Source organism: Orbicella faveolata, unplaced genomic scaffold, assembly GCF_042242905.1.
Source record: "Orbicella faveolata isolate gen_17 unplaced genomic scaffold, um_ofav_v1 contig_25, whole genome shotgun sequence".
NCBI lineage: Eukaryota > Metazoa > Cnidaria > Anthozoa > Scleractinia > Merulinidae > Orbicella > Orbicella faveolata.
Genome location: NW_028301553.1, coordinates 14,492,501 through 14,514,161, shown reverse-complemented (window position 1 = coordinate 14,514,161; position 21,661 = coordinate 14,492,501). Strand labels below are relative to the sequence as shown.

The window sequence follows — 21,661 nt, the reverse complement described above, 5'->3', positions numbered from 1 at the left end:
TTCTAAAATTAGCAATGGACAGCGTAAACCTCGGATTGTTTGACTCGCGTGACTACTTTGCTTGTCCTTTACACATAGCAGAAACAAATTAAATTTTGACTTTTAAGGAAGAAAGCTGTTTATTAATAGCGTTATTAATAGCGTTATTAATAGCGTGACCCTCGTTTCCTTTTCGTATCATTCACTGGCATGTCCCGAGCGAACTTCCCAGATTAAGACCATTACGTCATCATAGATTTCACAAAGGCTAAGTCCGATGGTGCAATAACACAGTTTGTGTGGATCAAGTGATGTGGTGTCTACAGTAATCCATGAATTATCAAGGACTGTTTTGGAATATGCACTGTAAAAGGGCGGTTATCAGATCTAACAGATCTTCCTGTTAAACTTGAATTAATGAATTTTCTCCTACCGCCCCTACTAAGTATTGTTTTTGTCCAAGAGTGTTCAGTCGTCTTCAGGAAGGTTTTTGACGAGGGGAAACTAGAAAGGCGCACATTTTTGCCTGAAAAATGGAGAGCCTAGGTACGAACTTGTCGAGCACATCAAAGATTGAAGTTTGTAGAAATTTTGTAAGAAATTTTGGGTTTATGTGTTTTTCTTTCGTAAATATGTTGTTTTTTGCCTATCGGCTTTTGCTCACAAGTAGATGAAAGCTGGTAGAGGTATTTACGACTGTTGTGATGTATCGGTCCCAACAGCACGGTCGGCGAGTTCATAGAATTGATACAAGAAACTCGAAGACAAATGAAAGCCGGAAAGTGGGATCGTGTTAACTTAGCATATGGGCGAAACTGCTTGTAGCTTTTTTTCTTGGCAGGAGAATTTAATGGTTTCCACTCGCTTTCTCTCCTTGTGGAGTCCAAGGTAAGCTTTAGTTCTTGTTAAGTTTTGGTTTCATTGTTTCTTATTGTTTTATTTTGTAACCACACATTGAAATTCTGCCTGTGTTAGTTCGAAATTTGTAAGCTTATTTTAAAATACTTCAAGTAAGAAATTCGAATTGCCTAATCTTACATTTGTTGTCGTTCACACTGCATTTCTTTTGTATTCCATGCAGTTCGACCGGAGTGAAAATTTCTTCACAGATGGTATGCAAGTCAACCTACATGTAAGATCGAGTAAATATACTCCAAAATATTTTAGTGATCATTAGGATGGACAAATTAAGTCCAAGAGACTGTGTAGATCTACTTTTTGCGAGAGAGATATGCTGTCCAATTGTGTCAAACATAAGCCGGACGCATGGTGGCTGGTGATGTAGATTTTTTTTTTTTACTTCTAGAAATGAAACAATTATGGAGAAGAGAATGCTTCGTACTTGTCAACATAAGTGTGTATGATATTTCATACATTCACTTGTATAAGTATGTTCTGTAATCATTGCAAAAATCTATTAAGAGAGACATATCTGCAAGCCTTTTGAATATTACTGCATTGCTAGTGAGATTAGCACAAACAATTACCAAGATATTTAGGAACGAAACACCTTAATTTTTGTTTCCAAGAAAGAAAATTATTGTTATTCTACTCGAGTTACTTGCATACACTACAATATGTAGTACCCTTATTATTGATTACACCAAGCTGGGGCTTCTCCCTATGGTTGACTAAAAGTGCACTTCTTTCAGACTGGAGGCATTATAAGACTTAACAGGACAGGGATTTCAAACATTTATTGATTATTTATCCAAGAAATAAGATATAGTGAGGCCACATTACATTTGTGAAAGGGGTTTCAAGCTAGAAGCTACATGCATATGAGAGAGAAGCCTTTCCTATCAAAACACTATGTAAAATGGATAGGGTTTTGACCTTGGGGCAGAGCCTCCTTGTATAAAAGTTTGTTATTTCCCTTCCCCCTCCCCATGGACATAGTTATATAGTAAAAGAACTTATAAATTGTGAATAAAAACATCCCCTTCACTTCGGGTTTAAGATTGAAACAAAACTGTCTGAAATTATTCTTATAATATTGAAGGAAATACTTTTCTTTCTATAGATTTCCCATTCACCAGCAAGCTAAAATCAAATAACTTTTGTTTGACATAGCTTAAAGTAAACAAGATTTTGCCAATATCCATGTCTCACTTAAGTGAAATTGGGCAAAATACTCTTGGCAGCCTTGGAATTCTCAAGTTGATTGCGTAAAATAAATGTCAAAATCATGTAGTATAATTTTTGCATAATTGTTACACAGCTGTTTCATAATGTTAACTGAACAAGAACCATAACCAATTTACCTTGACCCAAAATGTACTGTAAACTCTCTTTAAGAAATAGAAAACATGTTGCGTGTTTCTATCGAGTTTTAGTAGAATTCTGCTGGTATACTAATGCAAATGCTGTAATCTGATTGGCTGAGCCATTGAACACTATCAACCATGAGTGTGCAGTGGCTGGAGGTCGTCTAGGAAATGACGACGTTTTTTCGTTCTTCCGAAGTTTTGGAGGAAAATTTCGATGCAAATGGATAATTAAATTCCCGAGAAGTCTAAACGAGGGAGATTTAGGGTTTCTTGACTGTTAAAAAAGTTGAAATTATCGAAAAAACTGATGCGCGCGAGCACACAACTTCAATTTTAAATGACAAGTCAATCCGAGCGATCTTTTTCAGGCGCAAGGTTTAAGAATACGTCAAGAAAATCATTGGAAACCGTTATTTGAAGGAAATTTCAGTTAGAATTCTACTAAAACAATTAGATTATTCGCTCTCGATTTCCATGAGGTGATAGTTGATTCGGCCTTCGGCTCATAATCTAATTGTTAAAAAGAAACACGAATGGAAGTTTGGGAGAACGAGAAATGCTGTGGGAACACGAGCCGCAGTTTCCCAAACTTTCACGAGTGTTTCTGTAACTCGATAAAAACACGGAAAACATGTTTTTTATTTCTTTTAGAAAACACCGCGACGAAAAAAAGGAAAACAACTTGTTAACTTTGATTATCAAAATGTAACTTCTCTTTGCTCGCGCCATCATTACGTCGACAGCTCGTGCTAGTCCTGTGTTTCTATCCAGTTATAGAAACACGATTTTTAACCAATCAGCGCGCGTTTTTTCTTAGGACTGTTTTCTAAAATATTATACATATATTATAACCAACTTTAGTGACTTGGTGTCAATTTTGGACTGACTGGTGAATATGGTGAAGGTCATTTAAGGATTTCATTTTGAAACAGACTGTTATTCTTTGACACTACAGTATGTACAAGTTAATGTAATAACAATGTTCCAGTTCCAATCAAAATTAATTATCCGTTTTAAAGGTTATAAGCAGTCTGTGTAAAACACCTGTTATTTGATTTTTGTATTTCTTTTCTGTTTCGAGCAGTCTGAGTTCGATCTCTGGCTGGGAACACTGTTTTGTGTTCTTGGGCAAGACAGTTTACTCTCACAGTGCCTCTCTCGACTCAGGTTTATAAATAGGTACTGGCAAGTTTAATGTTAGGGGGTAACCCTGCGATGGACCAGCATCCTATCAAGGGGGTAGTAGAAATACTCCTAGTCGCTTCACGCTACAGAATCCGGAATAAGCGCTGGCCTGATGGGGCACTTGGCTCATATGCAGACTTAACCTTCACTTCTGAGTTGCCGTTTGCCTCTTGTTTAAAACGAGTGCTCTTGCAAAACGTTTCACATGAAAATGACGTGATTTTCATGAGAATGAACGTACTTGTGGCATACATTTTAATACGAACAGTTTCGCACAAACACTCGTTCTGCCACAGAGGCAAAAGTTAACTTGGAATTGGCCTATATTCATCCATGAGCTGGCTCAGGGAGCCTTTGATTAAGTGTCCATCCAAGAAATAATGAACTATTTACTCTTTTCTATCAGAATTAATTAGAATTATGCAATGAGGACGGCGAATTGTAATTGCGTATTGCTATGCTTGGGTGTGATTTTATCATTGTGGAAGGCGGTGGGTGATGGGATAGATTATATTACAGAAGGAGTACAATTAAATAATGGGAAGACTTCCTTAGCAACGAATTTGAAATTTCATTCCGCATACACGCATTTACAGATTTCTTCGCGATACCTCTGTGTCGTTCGGGTATCTGTAAAACGCGGACCGGATGACGGCGGATGGCGGATGGAGTCTTGTGCAGATGCAAACGCTCCATGTGCCTTGCAAACTTTTCAACTAGGGTACAGTACTAGTGGGACGCGATCGGTTACTGCAGTGGTGTTTCATTTAATTTGACAATGCCTGTTTTCTGCTGTAGAAATTTGCTTAGGATTAGACAGTGGAAGTCCTTCGATGATAAAAGGAATAGTCTGCCATTATTCAATCAAGGTTTTCCCGTTTTTTTTCATTATCTTTTTTTTTTGGATCTAGTCGGCGTAAAAATGTTTTGATTTGTTTTGTGATTGAATAAAATAATTTTGGACGTCTCCCGGCCTAAATTCTTTAAGATGGTCTGATTTATTTACAACCAAGACTGTCAGAAGACATCGTAAGTTACTTTCCCCTCATAAGAATTTTTAGCATTTTGCCATCCGCATTTAAATTTTTCGATCCGCATTTTACCATCTGCATTTTTTCATCCACATTTTATCATCCGCATTTTGTCATCCTCATTTTTCCACCTACATTTTATCATTCTCATTTTTCCATCCGGCACCCGCCATCCACCATCCACCGCCGTTGGGTCCCCGTTTACAGAGACCCGCGTAGTTCTTCAGCTTGCAGCATTGTCATGCCAGTAACTCATCTGCGGTAGACATTACCGCAAAGTCCCATATTATAGAAATAATTTTTGTGTTGAAACCATCTTCGTTGAAAAAGGACACTTATGAAAGAGAAAAACTCGAAACTCTCAAGCGAAAAGCAAACAAATGTGACAACAAACATCCAGTGAAAACCAGCCACAAAAAATCTTTTCTCTCTTTCCTTTCATAAATTCAATGACACGCTGCTGTATTATTGTTCTGATAACTTGTTTTCATCAAAAGCCACTTTCATAAAGTTGGAAGAGATAATTAACTAACCAGCCTACACTGTTTTCGTTAAGACTTCAACAAAAGCTTGCCTTGCGCTTTGAAAAGATAATAGGAAAATTGACGCATATTGAAACTTTTGTTTACGAAAAAAAAAAAACATTGAAATTGAACATAATGTATAAAGTACAATTTCTCTCCACAGATAGTTTTAATATTTAATCGAGTTTCTCAATATATTTCACTCCTTTCGACCCAGTTCAATTCATATTTAGAGTTGTCAGTAGACGTTCATAGATTAGTGGGCAGTGTATAAACGCTTTTTAATAAGACAGGGTTTTGGTTGGTCGAGGCTTCAAGACCAAAGGTATCATCATTTAATTTACTCAGGTTAACTTGAATGTCCGTCAACGAGTTTTAAGTTAAACTTTTTGGTCTAAAACTGTGACCATCGGAAAGATCATTGGTCCGGAGGAATTGTAACTTCCATTTATAGCTAGCATTTTTTTTGTCTTTGTCGATAGCAAATTTCACACTTGTTTTACTTCCTTCTTTAAGAGTTGCCCTATCGGACAACGGCTGGGTGACCTTCGAGGTTGAAATTGACAGAGCACTACGATTTTTTATTCCCGTACAAGGAAACAAGGTTGGTACGAAAACTTAAGTGTACTGTATACTAATGGTTGTACGGCTAAAATTTACATTTATATTATACGTGCACGGAATTCGCTGGCAAACTGGAAAAACAAGACAAAACTAGAAACTATGAATAAAAAGTCCGTGTGTCATGTCAATTCTTGATGCCAGAGGAAAACAAAACAACTGAAAATTGCCATTCAATGTGCCTTGACATTTAACTTCAGATAAACGTTATGTTTGAGTTCGTACTAGCATTATATTGAGAAGGTTTTAATGTTCCGTTACGATCATAAAGCTGTTAAAATCCTGTTTGAGGACAGGACAAATGGGAGTTGATCTCGGGCCTACTACAACGACGAAAGTCGAGACAGACCACTACCATCTCGTCATTCGAGTTACATTCAATGCCCTGCCGATACACTCGTAACGATTCATATGCAATCTGAACCCGTGCACGAGTGCTTAAGTTTTTTATGAACGCAAGGTGTTTTTTTCTGGTTTGTCGGGAAAATTTTCCTAATTTTTTTCGAGCATTCTTGGATCAGTGGAAAGCTTAAAGAAAACTCTTGTTAATCTGTAAAAACTCGTCTCTCTTCCGTACTCGTTATAAATCAGTAATTCTTTCGTTCGTCCTCTACAATGCCGATGTAACGTGTAACCGTTGTACGGGGCTCTGCTAGGCAGTGAGGTCGGAGGACGTTTTTCTGACCCAAAGGAATGTCTTAATTTCTCGTAAAAGTCAGACAAAAGTCAAAGAATTTTATCCACAGTTTGGTGCAGTTTTGTTCGGAACGAGCATATTGTAATCGTAGGTAAATTTCATGGCGGTCCGCTGTTACACCATGCAAGCCTTTTTTTATTATTTCAGAGATGTTTTGGACAGAACTGCTTATGTCGTCTCTTGTATTTACTGTCATCCAGTCAACTCAACAATGCAGATCCACACACACGGTATGGGGGCGTTATCTCAAAGGTCATGTGATTTCGTCAGAAAATGTGGCAAATATTGGCTTGTGTTACGTCAGGTGCTCAAAGGATCAACGCTGCAAGAGCATCAATTTCCACCTTGACAACTTGCTTTGTGAGCTGAACGATGCTGATCGGTTCACACACTCTTGGGATTATGTGCTGAAAAAGGACCACGCCTACAGTGATAACCCCGGCAAGGTTTGTGTCCGTCATGTTTCTATTTAACAATTAGATTATGAGCTCGAGATTTCTATCGCGTGATAGTTGATGAGTGCGCAGTCAGACTTAACTATCACGCATAGAAATTGAGAGGGTGATCTAATTGCTTTAGTATAAATCGGCTAGTTGATAAACACTTAACTAGAAAACTATCTAAATCCTCCTCATCGATACTTCAAAAACGCAAAGAAGAGGTCGCCATTTTATTAACAACCGTTCACTGCTGGGGTACTCACTATCTTCAACAGAATAGATTTTGCTGGCCGAAGTAGCTTAGCCAATAAGAAAACGGCATTCGTAATAGAACGTTAGAAGATTTATACTACATGTAATATGAAGTAAAAGAAATAGTGACAATTTTAATTGTTCCTTCTTTCTCGATGAAATCACCTCGATAATCAATAGAGTGAAACGCGAGAGAACCTTTTTGATTTGTGATTGGCAGGTGCCATTTAAAGAGTACGTCATGACCCCCTCGTGGTTCGAGACGCATGCATCTTACATCAATAGGAATCATAGCATCACCAATGACCAGATAACATTCAGCGCAGGCCCAATAATGAACGCAGCCCTTTTAAAAGTTCCTTTGGTGGCCGCTGGCGTCCTTGAAGATGGAGCTGTGCTGACCGTTAAGATAACAGTGGCTAATGACGTCAGCATCGGAAAAAAGAAAGATAGTGACATTAGATATGGCGTGTCGGACGGTACCAGCTTCATCGGATTCGAAACGGTAGACAAGTTAAATTATTACCAGTTGTCTCCTTGCTTTGCAGCGGAGGGCAAGTCTGGAGAAACTCTGACAGAAGTACAAAGGCTTGATAGGTTTATTCCTCTCCCAAATAAAAACTTTTATCCTGATCAGTTTGTCTTCACTCTTAAGCTGGATCAGTCAAGGGGCTCATGTTTCACTCCACATGGCGGAGGCTTCATTAAGACGGCTGAATACACGAAAAGACTGCTGCTCAGTCATGGTCTTACTCTGGAGGTTTATAAAACTGACAGGAGAGAGCTTGTTGGTATCAAGTACATTAGTATCACTGTTACGATTAACGATGGTTAGAAACAAGCTGTCGGTTTTACTTTCGTGTATTTCCTTTTATCTTTATATTATGGACTGGCAATTAACTGTGATAAATCGAGGGCTATGTACGTTGGGAACAGAGTAGCATAGCCTGTAAGAGTTGGGGAGCACAACTTAGAGTTTGTGGACACTTTCTACTATCTTAGAAGCACCATTTGTTATGATGGAGGCGCCAGTAGTGACATCAGCAATAGGCACAGCAAGGCAAGAACAACCTTTGCGAGGCTGAAGCAGGTCTGGAAACAGTAGCTTTGATGATGCCGATGATGCAAAACTGATCACTTGCAGCTGAAAAAATATGTCCAAAAGGTTTTCTCATCCTGTAACCAAAGCACAGTATATTGATCATAGTAAAGAGAAAATGCATGATAACAAGAAGGATTAAGAACTATAGTACTTCGTAGTTTTTTTTCCGTGGCAGTATTAATGACTGACCGTACTGACACACGTAAATTATCTTGGGTTTCAAATTGACTTGGAAATGTTATTTCCAGCAAAATGTTATCAGGTTCCAACGAACACGTTGATGCCTTGATAGATGGTACTCTATCAAGTTTCACTAGCTTGAATTCTTTGCAAGCCCAAAATCGGAAAGTTCCCCTGCCCCAGTGGCAACAACTTAAGACGAAATCCGATAGCAAATCAGGCAGATTTGAGTTTTTATTGGAAAAAGACCTCGTACCAGAATAATGCCAAGTATATTGAAATCCATTATGCATTTCCTAAAAGCTAAAGCTATAAATAATTGCCTGAAATAACACCAAAAACAATTTCCCATAGGAACTCGAGAAAGTAAATTCAAAGTTCAGGTAAAATTACATCAACAGTGTTATTTCACTGATACTTTCAAGTGTTTCATATTAAGTTCAAAATTTGTTTTCGACATTTGGTGTTGTTAGGAATGATTTCTTTTTTTGATAGAAGATATTTAAAACCGTCGCACAGAGGTTTGCAATATGATGCAAATAATCTTGGTACAAAGTTTTTGACCTCTTGTTATTCCAACCTCTGGTGGATTCCTTCTTAATTTTTAACTATTACGGCATTTGTTTCGCTATTTCTCCACACCTTTCAACGTTTTGTGTCTCTCTTACCTCGGTTTTTCCTTTCAAAGCACATTCCACTGCCTGCCCCCTTGGCTCTCTTCTTTCCCGCTTTTCTTTCTCTCCTCTTTTAATGGTCTTTACTTCTCAGAAGAAGTTTGTTTATGTGTTATGTGTAATCCTGACGGGGTATTAAGGTGGCTCAAAACAGTTTCCAGCACTTTCCAAGATGTAGACTTTGACAGGTCATTATATGCACTCTGTATCAGTGTACAAACTTTGCCCAGTCATTGGTGAACATGTTTGTGTCAATTTCGAAGCATAACAGGTTACCATAGCAACAGCATGGCTCGCTAAAACACCCTTAATTTTAGCTTTGAGCGCTGATAACTCAAAAACGATCTTGGTGACCCCATCTTTTATTGTTGAATTGTAATAAACACGATGAGATACAAATTTTTACAAAACTGAAAAAAATTCTGTGTAGAGGGTTTAGAGCCACCTTAGTTTTTCGAAAATTTAAGGTGGCTCTGAAACCTAGTCGCATCTTATCATGTTTATTACAATTCAACAGTAAAAAATGGGGGTCACCGAGTTCGCTTTAGAGTTATAAGCGCTTAAAACTAAAATTAAGGTTGTTTTTATCAGGTTGTATTGTTGCCATGGTAACTTGTTATATGAAAAGAATGATCACATTCACATGACAACCTGTTTACCAATGATTGGGCATTTTTATGATACCATTATTGTTGCATCACTTGTTACACAGTGGTAGTATTCATCCTTCAAAGTATAGCTGTTAGAGAAATGTTGCAAAAAATGGTACATTGCAATTCAAGCTTGTAAGTGTACCGCATTTCGAATTCAATGCCTCCATAACGAGTACGACTTCCTTAGCAACCAATTTATAATTAATAATAAACTTTACAATGGAAGTTCCTTTGTGAGCTGTGCTCCAGCATTCACTGAAAAGGATAGCAAGTTATTTTAAAGTACTCTGCCTCTGGATTCGTATCGAACGTCATGCTTTTTGAGCATCTGGTAGAGGTTACCACCAAGTTCGCACTGCTTCTGAAAGGCTGTCAAAATCCTCTTTTTATTCAAGCCATTCTCGCAGAAAACGAAACGTTCCAATTAAAATATATATATTTTGTTTTAGTAATAATTCCAACAGAGAGGTGATCATGCCGCGAAATATTCATATGAAAAGCAAATCACTATGATGCCACATTCACTGAAAACTAGCCATCAATTTTTAAACAGGTCTTTATTATAATTAAGACTTTCCCTTTTTAAATTTATGGACTCCCTGGGCTTAATGTATTGTCCTGACAACTTGCTTTCATCGAAAGCCACTTTCATAAATCTGGAAGAGCTAACTAAATTAGCTAATCCGTCTACAATGTTTTCACGTACTGAAAATTCAACAAAAGCTCTCTTGCGCTTTAAATAGAATAGGGGGGAAATCTACGTATGTTGAAACATTTGGGTACTAAAGCAATACACAATATTCAGCTTAAACATAATATGAAAAGTACAAATGCTATCTACAAATAGTTTTAATATTTAATCGAGTTTCACAATATTTTTTACTTCTTTCGACCCAATTCAATTCATATTTATAGTTGTAGACGTTGGTAGATTACTACACAGTGTCTAAACGCTTTTTAATAAGCCAGATCATTACAGATGTATGGGTCCGCAAATGATCCCAGGCCCGCAAATGATCCCGAACCGCAAATGATCCCCAAATTGGACCGCAAATTATCCCGGACCGGAAATGATCCTCGATAGGGACCGCAAATGATCCCGACTAAAAAATAAGGAATGGCATGGATGGTGGGATGGTGTGGATAGGGAATTGGCGTACGTGAATACCGATGTTTTTATTAAAGCCATCTTGTAATTATAGTGGCTTACAACTTGCTTTTTTTTCATACTTTCGACTTAAATTTGTTGCTAACTACAATGTTATGAATATCACCACTCAATTATCAAAACACGACTTGGCTTGCATTACTTTCCAACTCAGTAAAATTATGATCAGTGCAACATACGCTACATATCCTCCTTTGTTAAACATTGATATTCGGTGTTATTGTTAAATCACATTTTATCTGTCAACGCCATTCGTCTAAAGTTTTAAACTAAACTCTAACCATGAAGCACCTATTACAGAAGACGCTGTCACCTGAGTAGACCCACAAGCCTACAACGCTTCATCACATTCAACATTCCTTGCGTGATATTTCTAGACCATTCTTGCGTTATCACATGACATTTAGTTCTAAGAGGGGGATTTATCAATTCCCCCCCAATTGTAAACACGTGCCCTTTGAGCAAGTTGTTGTGGTTCGAGTGTTCTGTTGTTAGCAGAATAAAAGAAGATTGACTCTTATTAGTGTTCGTCTATTCTGTAAAACACCTAGTGTGTAGCACTGGAAATTTGAACAAATTTATTTTGTAATTTTTCCTTGGTCGTATTTGGGCTTTAATTCCTCGGAAATGACTACTTGAGTATTATAAGAAGCCAAAATTCCAAGCTATAGTTATGAAGTTCAGCTTCATGACTATGCAAGCAAGACCAAGGCTTACGCTTCGTTTTGACAGTTAACTGTTTGATGGATGTTTGTTACTATCGCCACCGGGATTTCGAGAATGTTTACAACTATGTGTTTTTCTAAGACTTCTAATTCAAAAGATCGTCTTCACATGCATGACGTGTTTTTATCCTCATCAGGCATAAGAGGCGGTATATTTATATTTGTTTACAATTAGCGTGCTTCGTTTGAAAACCAGAGCATTTTGAATTTCAGGGTTATGGAGGTTGCGTGACACAAGGCTACGATAGAGTTTGTTGAAAAATATATACTTATCTCATGATTTTGAGCCTTTTTAGAAGTTAAAGCATTAGGAAAAGTGCTTATGTAAATGCTTGTTTGTTTAGTACTGATAATCAGTCGCCTAGAAAGCCAAAGTAAGTTCCAGATGTTTACACTTTATTCCGGCCGCCATATTGGCGTACCCGGGATGTACACCAACAGGGCGTTTTCTTACTGGGCTCTGTAAATTTCTGGGAAACATTTACGACGAATATCTGAAGTTTGGGGAAACGCACAGGCCTAAAACTTGGAGAAGTGTCTTATTTAGTTACCTTCTATAGCGTACATCACAATTTCTTAGCTTTTTCCATTGGTTGGTTTTCGATTTATTATTATTTTTTTATTGCGTGACAGTGAAAACGATCTGTACCCTTCGAAGAACAAAACAGTAACTGTGGGAAATTTTTTTGTAAAATGATAAAACATGTTTTTTGGTTCATAATTGTTGTACATGTTCTCACCTTCCTCTGATATAAATCCATGCCATTCCTTATTTTTTGATCGGGATCATTTGCGGTCCAATATGGAGATCATTTCCGGTCCGCGATCATTTGCGGTTCAATTTGCGGATCATTTGCGGTCCGGGATCATTCGCGGTCCTGGGATCATTTGCGGACCCGTACATCTCTGAACAGATGTCGGTTGGTCAAGGCTTCAAGACCAAAGGTACTTTTATTTAAGTTATTCAGGTTAACCCGTCCGTCAACTAGTTTTAAGTTAAACTTTTTGGTATAAAACTGAGACAATCAGAAAGATCACTGGTAGAGGAATTGTAACTTCCATTCATAGCTAGCAGTTTTTTTTGTTTTTTTCAAAGTGTGTTGATAGCAAATTTTACACTTGTTTTACTTCCTTCTTCAGAGTTACCTCATCGCACAATGGTTAGTTAACCTTTCAGAATGAAATTAATACAGCACTCAGCTCTTTTTTATTGCCCATCACAGAAACAAGGTTGGCTCAAAAACTTAAGTGATTTAAAATCGTTACACCTGAATGTTTCAGAAAGAGTATACTACACGGAACAAACTGGAAAACAAGGCAAGACTAGCAACAATGAATAAAACGTCCATGTGCCATGATTTTTTCTTGGTGTCAGAGACAATGTGTCTCAACATTTAACTACCGATGAAAGTTGTATCTGACTGCCTAGCTTTAATTTAGAAGGTTTAATTAGTCCGTTACGGCCATAAAACTGTTAAAATCCTGTTTGAAGACCGGACCGTGAAAGAGTGGGCGTTGATGTCGAGGCCTACTCTGGGCCTTTTAAAAGTCGCCTGAAGTCACCTTAAGTCGCCTTAAGTCACCCTAAGTCGCCTAAAGTCGCCTTAAGTTGCTATCGGTTACGCAATGTTAAAAAGGCTGGATGGTACACACACCCCTGGGATTATGTGCTGATAAAGGACCACGCCTACAGTGAATACCCCGTCAAAGTTTGTGTGCCATTAAGCTTCTATTATCAAGTAAGCAAAGAAAAAAAAGACGATTTTAAACATTCAAATTTTCCTTCTTTTTCGTTTTTGAATTTCCTCGATAATGAATAAATGAAAAACGCGAGATTGACTTTAATTTGTGATTGGCAGGTATCATTTAAAGAGTACGTCATGACCCCCTCGTGGCTCAAGACGCATGCGTCTTACATCGATAGCAATCATTCCATAACCACTGACCAGTTAGCTTTCAGCGAAGGCCCAAAAAAAGATGCAGCACTCTTAAAAGTTCTTTTGGTGGCTGTTGATGTTTTGGAGGATGGAACTCCGCTGACCGTTGTGATGACAGTAGCTAATGACATCAGCATTGGACAGATGGCAGATAGTGACATCAGATATGGCATGTCGGACGGAACCAGCTTCATCGGATTCAAAACGACAGACATGGAATGTTATGACAGGTTGACTCCTTGCTACGGAGCGGAGCGGAACTCGACTGGAGAAACTTACGTCATGTACTTTTTCTGGATACCTTGTTCTTTCATCCATGTCAAAATTATTTATTCATATACACGCCACTATTTAAAAATTTGAAGCAAGAATTCCCAGAAGAATCATCACATGGTCTGAAATGGAGCAACAAACTGCCCAAGCGAAAAAGGTCTACTGAGTTGCAAACTAAGAAAATGTGAAATTTTGCCTATTTTAAATATTGCTCAAAAGCTGCGTTACAGGTCTATCTAATCATTGTGAAACTCGCAGCAAAAGAGAGTCGCCGCTGACCGTTCAGCCAACACAAGAAATAATAAAAAGTCAATAAATAATCTAATCTACCTTATTTAAGCACGATTCTCGATTTAACATGGGGAGTTAAGTCTAACAAGTGAATTGTATTTTTAATTGCTGGCCTCACTTGTACAAATAAACCCCACCATCACCAAAAAAGAATTGTTTTATTTAGCGTGTGGAAGGCGATGGATCTTCTTCCCCCCCCCCCCCAAAATCCCATTCCGTCTAGAATACTTGACGTTTTCCTTAGAATAGCCTGAGAGAAGAGACAAGATCATTCTTCCTCTTTACGTCGACCGTTTTTTAATTTCTATTGTCACGTAGGGTTCCCTAAATTTCATATCTTTTTACTTGAAGCTGCTTTTTTCCTTATATTTTGTACTCTCAATGCACCAAAATATATCCCATCATGAAGTCGAAATATTCTCCTTCTTCAGTTGTGCATGAACCACAGTTACGTTCTGCGGAACTTCTCCTAAGTGAAAAAATAACATGAAGTTCAAAATATTGTCAAATAGACCCAATTTGTTAACGTGAACATAATCAAACTTTTCTAGAGATCTTTCTTTTTATTCTTTGTCAAAGCAATCGAGCATATATCAGAAAAAAAATTGCTGGGGTAATATTTTTCTTCTTCTTTTGTTTAAAATCAAATTGAATGGGTCGCAATATAAACCTGCTTTACCACATGAAGATTGAAAATCTTGAAAATATTGTATTGTCGTTTTATTTTTATGTTACTCTCACGAAACTTTGATTTTTCCTAACTCTGAGAATTCCTGTAAATGTTCTTCCCTCACTTGTACACTCGCTTCAAAATTCAAAGGGAAACTGTCTTTAGTGGAATACCTATTCACTGATGTTAAAAAATAAAAGGTCTTTGGGGCTAATTCAAGTTTAATAGGCAGCGTATTCGAATAAACTCTTTCACCCGGCGAACCGGAAAATTCAAACTTGTAAGTGCGATCGCTGCACACATTCGTTACTTCTAACGCAAGAGCAACTCTAGCGTAATTCCGTCTCAAGAATAAAAGACAGCCTGAGTCCAAGTCTTTTACAATCGTTTCTGAGCCAAACATTTTACGTGGAACACCATTTGCAGTCGTTTCACCACTCTTCATAACTCTTGCAGTTTCATCTTTAGCGCATGTGCACAACTTGACGTCAACTGAGTTATCTGCGCATGACTTAAACTTGCTGTACTTTGACTGCCGCACGTAGCTTGTCAACCAAACTTTGTCTATATCTCGAGCGTACTGTTTAAGAGAGACTTTGAAAACTTCATCCTCGTTATATCCGGTTGGCGGTATCACGTGTAAGTTCATTGACGTCATTATGTATTCTCCTTGAGAGCGTTGCACAATATTTGTAAACGATTTGCCTATTAAGCGTTGGCAGTTACCATACCCGTATTTTTTAGTTGAGTTTCCCCCACCTAATTGGAAAAAGTAGATGAAATTAAGCCAACGTTTACCATTGTTTACAATGGGCACAAGGGAATCTCCCTGACTGACGGAGAGGTGCGAATTCAGCAATAATTAAACCCCCTTCCTTTCTAATTAAGATGGTCTCTTGGAGTAGTGAAGCAGTGTTAATGTAACTTAGTACTGAAAAGCCCCCTTTGGGGAGTGCTAATAAAATCTGTACTGTACTAAAATAGTGCGCCACGCGCAGCGGACTCAAACTTAACTAAGATATCTGGAAACAAATTCAAGTTGCTTGTTGTGTAGCGAGTGCCCATGTCACGTGGTAAAATAAAGTATGCAAACAAGCCAAGTGGCGACTGGGGGTACTACTCCCCCCTGGATGGGATGCTAGTCCACCGCAGGGTAACCCCGGCATTAAGTTCGCAGGAACCCATTTGCACGTCTGGGTGGCGAGAGGAACCGTGAGGGTAAAGGGTCTTGCTCAAGAACACAACACGATGTCCCCAGCCAGGGCTCGAACCCAGACCGCTCAATCCGGAGTCGGGCGTACTAACCATGAGGTCACTGCACCTCCCATACGTCACGTGACAAGGATGGAGACGAACAATTTAAGTAATTATTTACCTCCCATGTGTTGTTTCTGTATAGCGTCGTTTAAAGTTCCAAGGGCAAATTCTGCCAGCCACTTGTGACTATCCGAGTTGTCTCTGGCTGGATTATAATCGTCGAAACCCTCACATTTGCACCTGGTCAGCGGCATGAGATTCAAATCTGCGCATGTGCGGTTTTCCGGTAAAACTGCAAAAATGCCTGTAACTAAAGAATTCTGGGATTTCATTTTCTCGGGGTCATTCACACTCATAAGAGCTCTGTGTACATCAAGCAAGGTAAAAAGGCGTTTTTGATTTGCGACCAAAGCAGACATCTGCTTGCGACCCAGTCTTTCAGCGACGCCATCAGGAACAATCAAAAAGAAGACTGGGTCGAATACCTCTCTCCTTCCTTCCACGGAGTTGAAGCTGTACTGAGTATTTTTGTTACCATGGTCGGAAAATATTATAGTAAGAGTGTCTGGAAAGGCAACCATGTTGATCAAAAACTTGGCTATGTTAGCGTCCATGTTGACTATTCGTTTTCCAGTGTGCTCATGTCCAGTGTTAAAGTGCATGAACGACAGCAAAGGTTTCGCTCTGCGGTCACGTGCAACCGCGTTGTACATCATGTTGATGTAGTCCATGAAATACTGGCTAAAGAACTGACCATTTAAGCACACTTGAGCTGGAGATTCGTAGGGGTTTGTCTTGTGGTACTTGTCTAGCACCGTACCGGAGAAATGTAACAAGCCAAAATCATCAATGTGTTTCTTACGCACCTTGTTTTGGAACTCACTCCACCTGAGACAAAATTCAATTTTTTAAACCTACAGTGACGCGCACTTTCATTGGTGGAGTTATTTTTTAATTAATGATAACGTTTACTCACTTTAGTGCAAAATGACAATCACCAACGACAGTTTCTTTCAGAAACGCCGTCACATAGACTGAAACTGGGAAACTACTGATGTTTGTTTGGGTTAAGACCATTTAGTTACTAAGACCATCTAGTTTCTGCAGCAGGGCAAGTTTTACTGTATTTCGAAAATACGGCTGCAGATAGCACGACTTTACCCTTTCGGTCAAATTATGTTATCCCTAAATAAGAGTGTACCTACTATTCTAAGTAAATTAAATCAACTTCTACTTTCACTGCTCTGGCGTCTGTACCTTTTTCTGAATTCTGTATGTCCTTCTGGAATTCTTCTTACTTCGAGGTCCGCTAAGCCAATTCCCCACCAGTCATACCAACAAAGGTCCTCTTGATAAAGTGTCTGATAGCCCCATTCCTTGAAGGTCCCAAACAATACCTCTACACCTAGTGGAGCCTTCACGGTCTTTGCTGTGTCACCAATTGTGTTGTCATCTGAAAAACAAAAAAAATGCAGACAATACACAAGCGTCAATTCTTTCATCCTATTGCAGTCTCTCCCTGCCACCTCCCTCCTTCCCTTCCCTCTGTCGAGACATAACTAAAGGATAAGGTAAGGATAAAAAAAAATAATAATAATAACAGAGAGGAAGCCACACCAGCCTTAGGTGGTTTTCATGCGGTCCTCTACTCTGTTGGAATTGGAATCTGGAGGTGTTGGTTTTTGTGGAGGGAGGAAAAACGGCGAACCCGAAGAAAACCCCTCTGAGCAATACGAGAACCAACAACAAACTTAATCCCCATATGGCACCGGGCCGGAATCGAACCCAGGCCACATTGGTGGGAGGCGAGCGCTCTCATCACTGCGCCATCCCTACTCCCCAGGATAAGGTATTTTATTTCACGCACAAAAGGCTAATTCATCTCTTTATTGCAGAACTCACCTTCCATTACACCGGAGAAGAATGGTCGTAAGTTGTCAAATGTTTGTTGACCTACACTCTGGAACAGTTCAAAGTCCATCGCAGTGGCCTTGATGTTAGGATCATGTAAAATTTTCCGGAGTGGCGCGGAAGCTCTGGGAAGAATTCGATAAAAATGCGGTCTGGAAATAGAGTCTAACATGATAATGTTTATGTTGATACTGCTTCTGTTGACGCCATCTTGAATCTTTTTCAACTTCGGCGGGAAGGTGAGCACTTGAAGAATATCCCCGCATTTGATGAACAGGAAACCAAACCCGTTTTTCCGGTTGGTTTTGACGGCCTCTTTCACCGCAGCTGTTATTGTTTCTTTTGGTGAAACCTTCCAGTTCGTTATTTTTCCCACGTCCGGATTGATAGAGCCTATTTTAGGGTGTGATGATCCACAAACTTCAGCGTCACAAATCAGTTCATGATCTCCTGACTCTGTTACTTGGAAGGAGCAGATATCTAGGTAATGAGTTTCGTCGCATTTTCGTTCCGGCTCGACATGTCCCGGATACCCGTAATATTGATAGGCATGCGCACAACCAACTTTGTCTGGTCTGAAGAGAGGGTATATAGAAAAAGGTTGTTAAAAGCTGGCACTATAAGTATGCGCTGCATTTTCGCTTGCTGAGAACAAGAGTGAAGTGAAAAGTTATCGAGCGTTTTCACATGTCGTCACGGCAGCCATATTGGCGTTCCAAAACAATGAAACGGCGGGAGTTGAGTCCTGTGGGAGTTGAACTCTTTTCTTATGTAAGAAATTTCTTTTGTTCTAATATATTTGTATTGCTGTTGGCCAAGTGAGTGAAGCTTGCGCTCTATATTATTAGCAACTAAAGGTAAAATCAGTGCATATATATTTTTTTCTTCTCGGATAAAGTTGGATATCACAGGTAGGCAAATATCTAGTTCCAGGCTCCTAGATTATGTATATCGAAAAACAATGATTGGAGTAGCACTTTCCTGGGGAAGATAACGGTTTAGAAAGGGTGAGACTAAGGTATATGTTTCAAATATCACTCTAAATTTGCTAATCTAGCTAATTCTGCCGAATTTAATTGATATACCTGTGTAGTTTGCATTTGATTGCAGATGGCAATGCTTCGTCAACATCTGAGGTGTTCTGCAGACCGAGATAAGGACACGGGATCTCTGAAAACGAAAAAGTAATTTTATTTCTTGATCTCATTTACAATGGGATTTTTACTGTATTCTAGTTTGACACGGTTATAAATGTATTCATTGTCTACCAATCTGAAGAACTTTCGGATGAGACCACTTGGCCTCTTCTGAAAAAGCTTTCCAGAACACACTAAATGTTATTTGGGTGATGGAAATTTTTCCGCGCTTTACAGCGATCACGTGTTTAATTTGGGTTCTCATTGGCTCAAGGCATTTGGTACCGTCTCGATGATTGGCTCTGTTATTAACGGTTTTTCTGTCTAAATACAGTGTTTATGTGCCAGAGAACAATGGTCCTGGCTGCAACGCAGAAAAACATAACCGTAATTTTTTTGCCATGTGGAACTAGCATTTATCGATACTACCTGCTAGAAATAATAGGGTCTAAGAGGGTGGCCGCACGTTTTCTGTAAGAACTTCAAACTGTTGGAATCACCTCCCCCTTAAAATACGCACCTCTCAAACTGTAAATAGTTTTAAAGAATTTATTACATAAACATTTTAGATGGAGTCAATTATTTTTAGACTGAGAACTGTTAATCTCGAGTAGTTACTTCTTAACTTCTTAACGTTTTTAAATCATGTTCTTATATTTGTATTTGTAGATTTTTGATTTAGGTCTTAAAATATTAATAACAAATCTTAATCGAGGGCCACAGGTTTATTACTTGTATAAGTATTAAGTGTAACCCTCTTTAAATAAAGTTCGATTTATTGAGTGATTGATTGATCTAACGTTACATATCCTGGAAATTATAAATTCTACAGTAGTGATACTCGTGATCCTTGCTTGATAGTGATTGATTGATTTATTGATCAACTGACTGACTGATTGATTGACAAATTGATTGACTGACTGATTTACTGGTGGAATGACTGACTGACGGACTAAATGATCGTTCAGTTGATTCATTGATTGATTGACTGACTGACTGACTGACTGACTGACAGCATGATTGAGTGATTGATTGATTGGTTGGTTGATTGATTGATTGATTGATTGCAGGAAAGCTCTTTCAGTACCTTCTAAACATCCATAAAGCTCCACTCTCATTGCTATCCAACCATGCCAAGTGATCGGTCGAAAACGGATGTAACGTGTGATGATTGGTGGATTAAGATCATGTGACACAACAGTGTCATCGTCTGTGTTTCCAGCAAACTCCTAGGTCAGTGAGATGGGAAAGGGGTTAATTCTGTAGAATACGCGTACTAAGAAGCAAATGAATTACCTGTATGAAAAACGAATAGAATGAAGAACTGTTTCACATATATAGAAAGAGAGGATGATCATCTCTTGTATTTATTGATTGTGAATAAGACGACAGTCAATTTGAATGCTAAATGATAATTTTTTTATATTGATCTATTATGCATTTAACGAGCGCGCGTTGGATATGAAATGATAGATAGCCAACGAGGCGCTAGGAGCCGAGTTGGCTATTACCATCTCATATCCAACAAGCGCTGGTGGAATAATTGTTTTATTAAGAACGTACCAACGATAAAAAAACTGAAATAAAATAAAAGTAAAAACGCCCCCAATGATTACGCGTTTACTCCTACCAAATTCGTAGAGCATGTTTTAATTAATGGTTAATATATCATGATGGCTAAGCCAATGAAAACTCTTGGATTGCATTATACAGTGATCCAGTTTTTAATGAAGCCTATTATATATAGCCTTTGCTTAATCAATGACGATGTTTGAAAAGTTTCACATTCTTCAGTCTTGTTTTGTAAGGCTTGAAAAAAAAAAAACAAAACAAAAACAACAACAAAAAAAACAATCGATCTATCTAGGGTCGTCATTTCTTTCAGGAAACCGAGTTGAAAACATCCAGAATGAAAAAAATGGGCCTTTCAGGTGGCTTGATCGGATTTTTGAGTAACGATACCGTTCAGCTTTGAGGGACTAGAGCACCAGCATTATCAATCCAACAGAAAATCAAACTTTAGTGCCGTGCTAGAGAAATACGAAAGTTTCAAATGGGTTACATTTCACCAAGATCTGAGTTACCATAGCAACGAAATGACGCCATACCCCATTTTACATAAGACCGCATAACTTGCCACCAGGGATAATTTCGGAACTACGACGTCGGGATCTCGGACTTGACATAGTTGTCTTATTGATGGCGAAATTTTTAAAAAAATTTTAAGAGCGTTTTCGAGAAAATTACGAATGAAGTTTCAAGGTGTCAAAATACAACAAAAACAAAGCTGTTTTAAATGTTATTGCACACTATGTCCACAAGACTTGACTCGGTGGTATTCTGGCCTTAAATGAATCTTATAACATCTAATTACCTCGAGTGAGAATTTCAGAGAAATCGCTCCGTTTGACTTCATTAACATTGGCCTGAATATCAACTGGTGTAGGCTGTTACTTTGCTTTTTATCAAAAATTGCCCCTAAAATTCTTAAATTGGGCAGGAATTTTAAACCACTCGCTGAATTTTTTTTAGACCTGACTCTAATCCATATTCAACGTAATACCGGAGTTTCAAAAACATTGAAACATTTTAAGGCTGCTAATTTTCAGCGTCAACTCAGGAAAATATTGCGCTGATTTTCACTCATATTGTTTGTTGTCTTCATTATAATTTTCTTTTGTCTCA

The 21,661-nt window shown here is 38.5% G+C and overlaps 2 protein-coding genes across 2 annotated transcripts in view; one reads left to right on the top strand and one right to left on the bottom strand.

Moving 5' to 3' along the window:
* The first annotated feature begins 6,443 nt into the window (after positions 1–6,443).
* On the top strand, positions 6,444–7,869 carry LOC110042015 (uncharacterized). Its single transcript, XM_020747333.2, has 2 exons — positions 6,444–6,753; positions 7,220–7,869. Exons 1-2 carry the CDS (start codon positions 6,457–6,459, stop codon positions 7,832–7,834), a joined length of 912 nt encoding a protein of 303 aa, XP_020602992.2. The 5' UTR covers positions 6,444–6,456; the 3' UTR covers positions 7,835–7,869.
* A 6,404-nt stretch (positions 7,870–14,273) lies between these two features.
* The window catches only part of LOC149109108 (uncharacterized), a 9,471-nt gene continuing 2,083 nt past the window's right edge, over positions 14,274–21,661 (bottom strand). The window contains exons 2-7 of the mRNA XM_089293960.1: positions 20,064–20,205; positions 18,926–19,010; positions 17,832–18,415; positions 17,187–17,382; positions 16,048–16,817; positions 14,274–15,431 (exon numbers count right to left, since the gene is read on the bottom strand). Of these exons, the coding sequence (XP_089150086.1) occupies positions 14,740–15,431; positions 16,048–16,817; positions 17,187–17,382; positions 17,832–18,415; positions 18,926–19,010; positions 20,064–20,205 (2,469 nt within the window). The 3' untranslated portion in view covers positions 14,274–14,739. The remainder of the gene's footprint in view (positions 15,432–16,047; positions 16,818–17,186; positions 17,383–17,831; positions 18,416–18,925; positions 19,011–20,063; positions 20,206–21,661) is intronic.

Bases quoted from the DNA above. Each gene is read 5' to 3' on its own strand.
- LOC110042015 (XM_020747333.2), top strand. From the start codon at position 6,457: ATGTTTTGGACAGAACTGCTTATGTCGTCTCTTGTATTTACTGTCATC. The intron at 6,754-7,219 runs GTTTGTGTCCGT...TGTGATTGGCAG, and splicing joins ACAGTGATAACCCCGGCAAG to GTGCCATTTAAAGAGTACGT.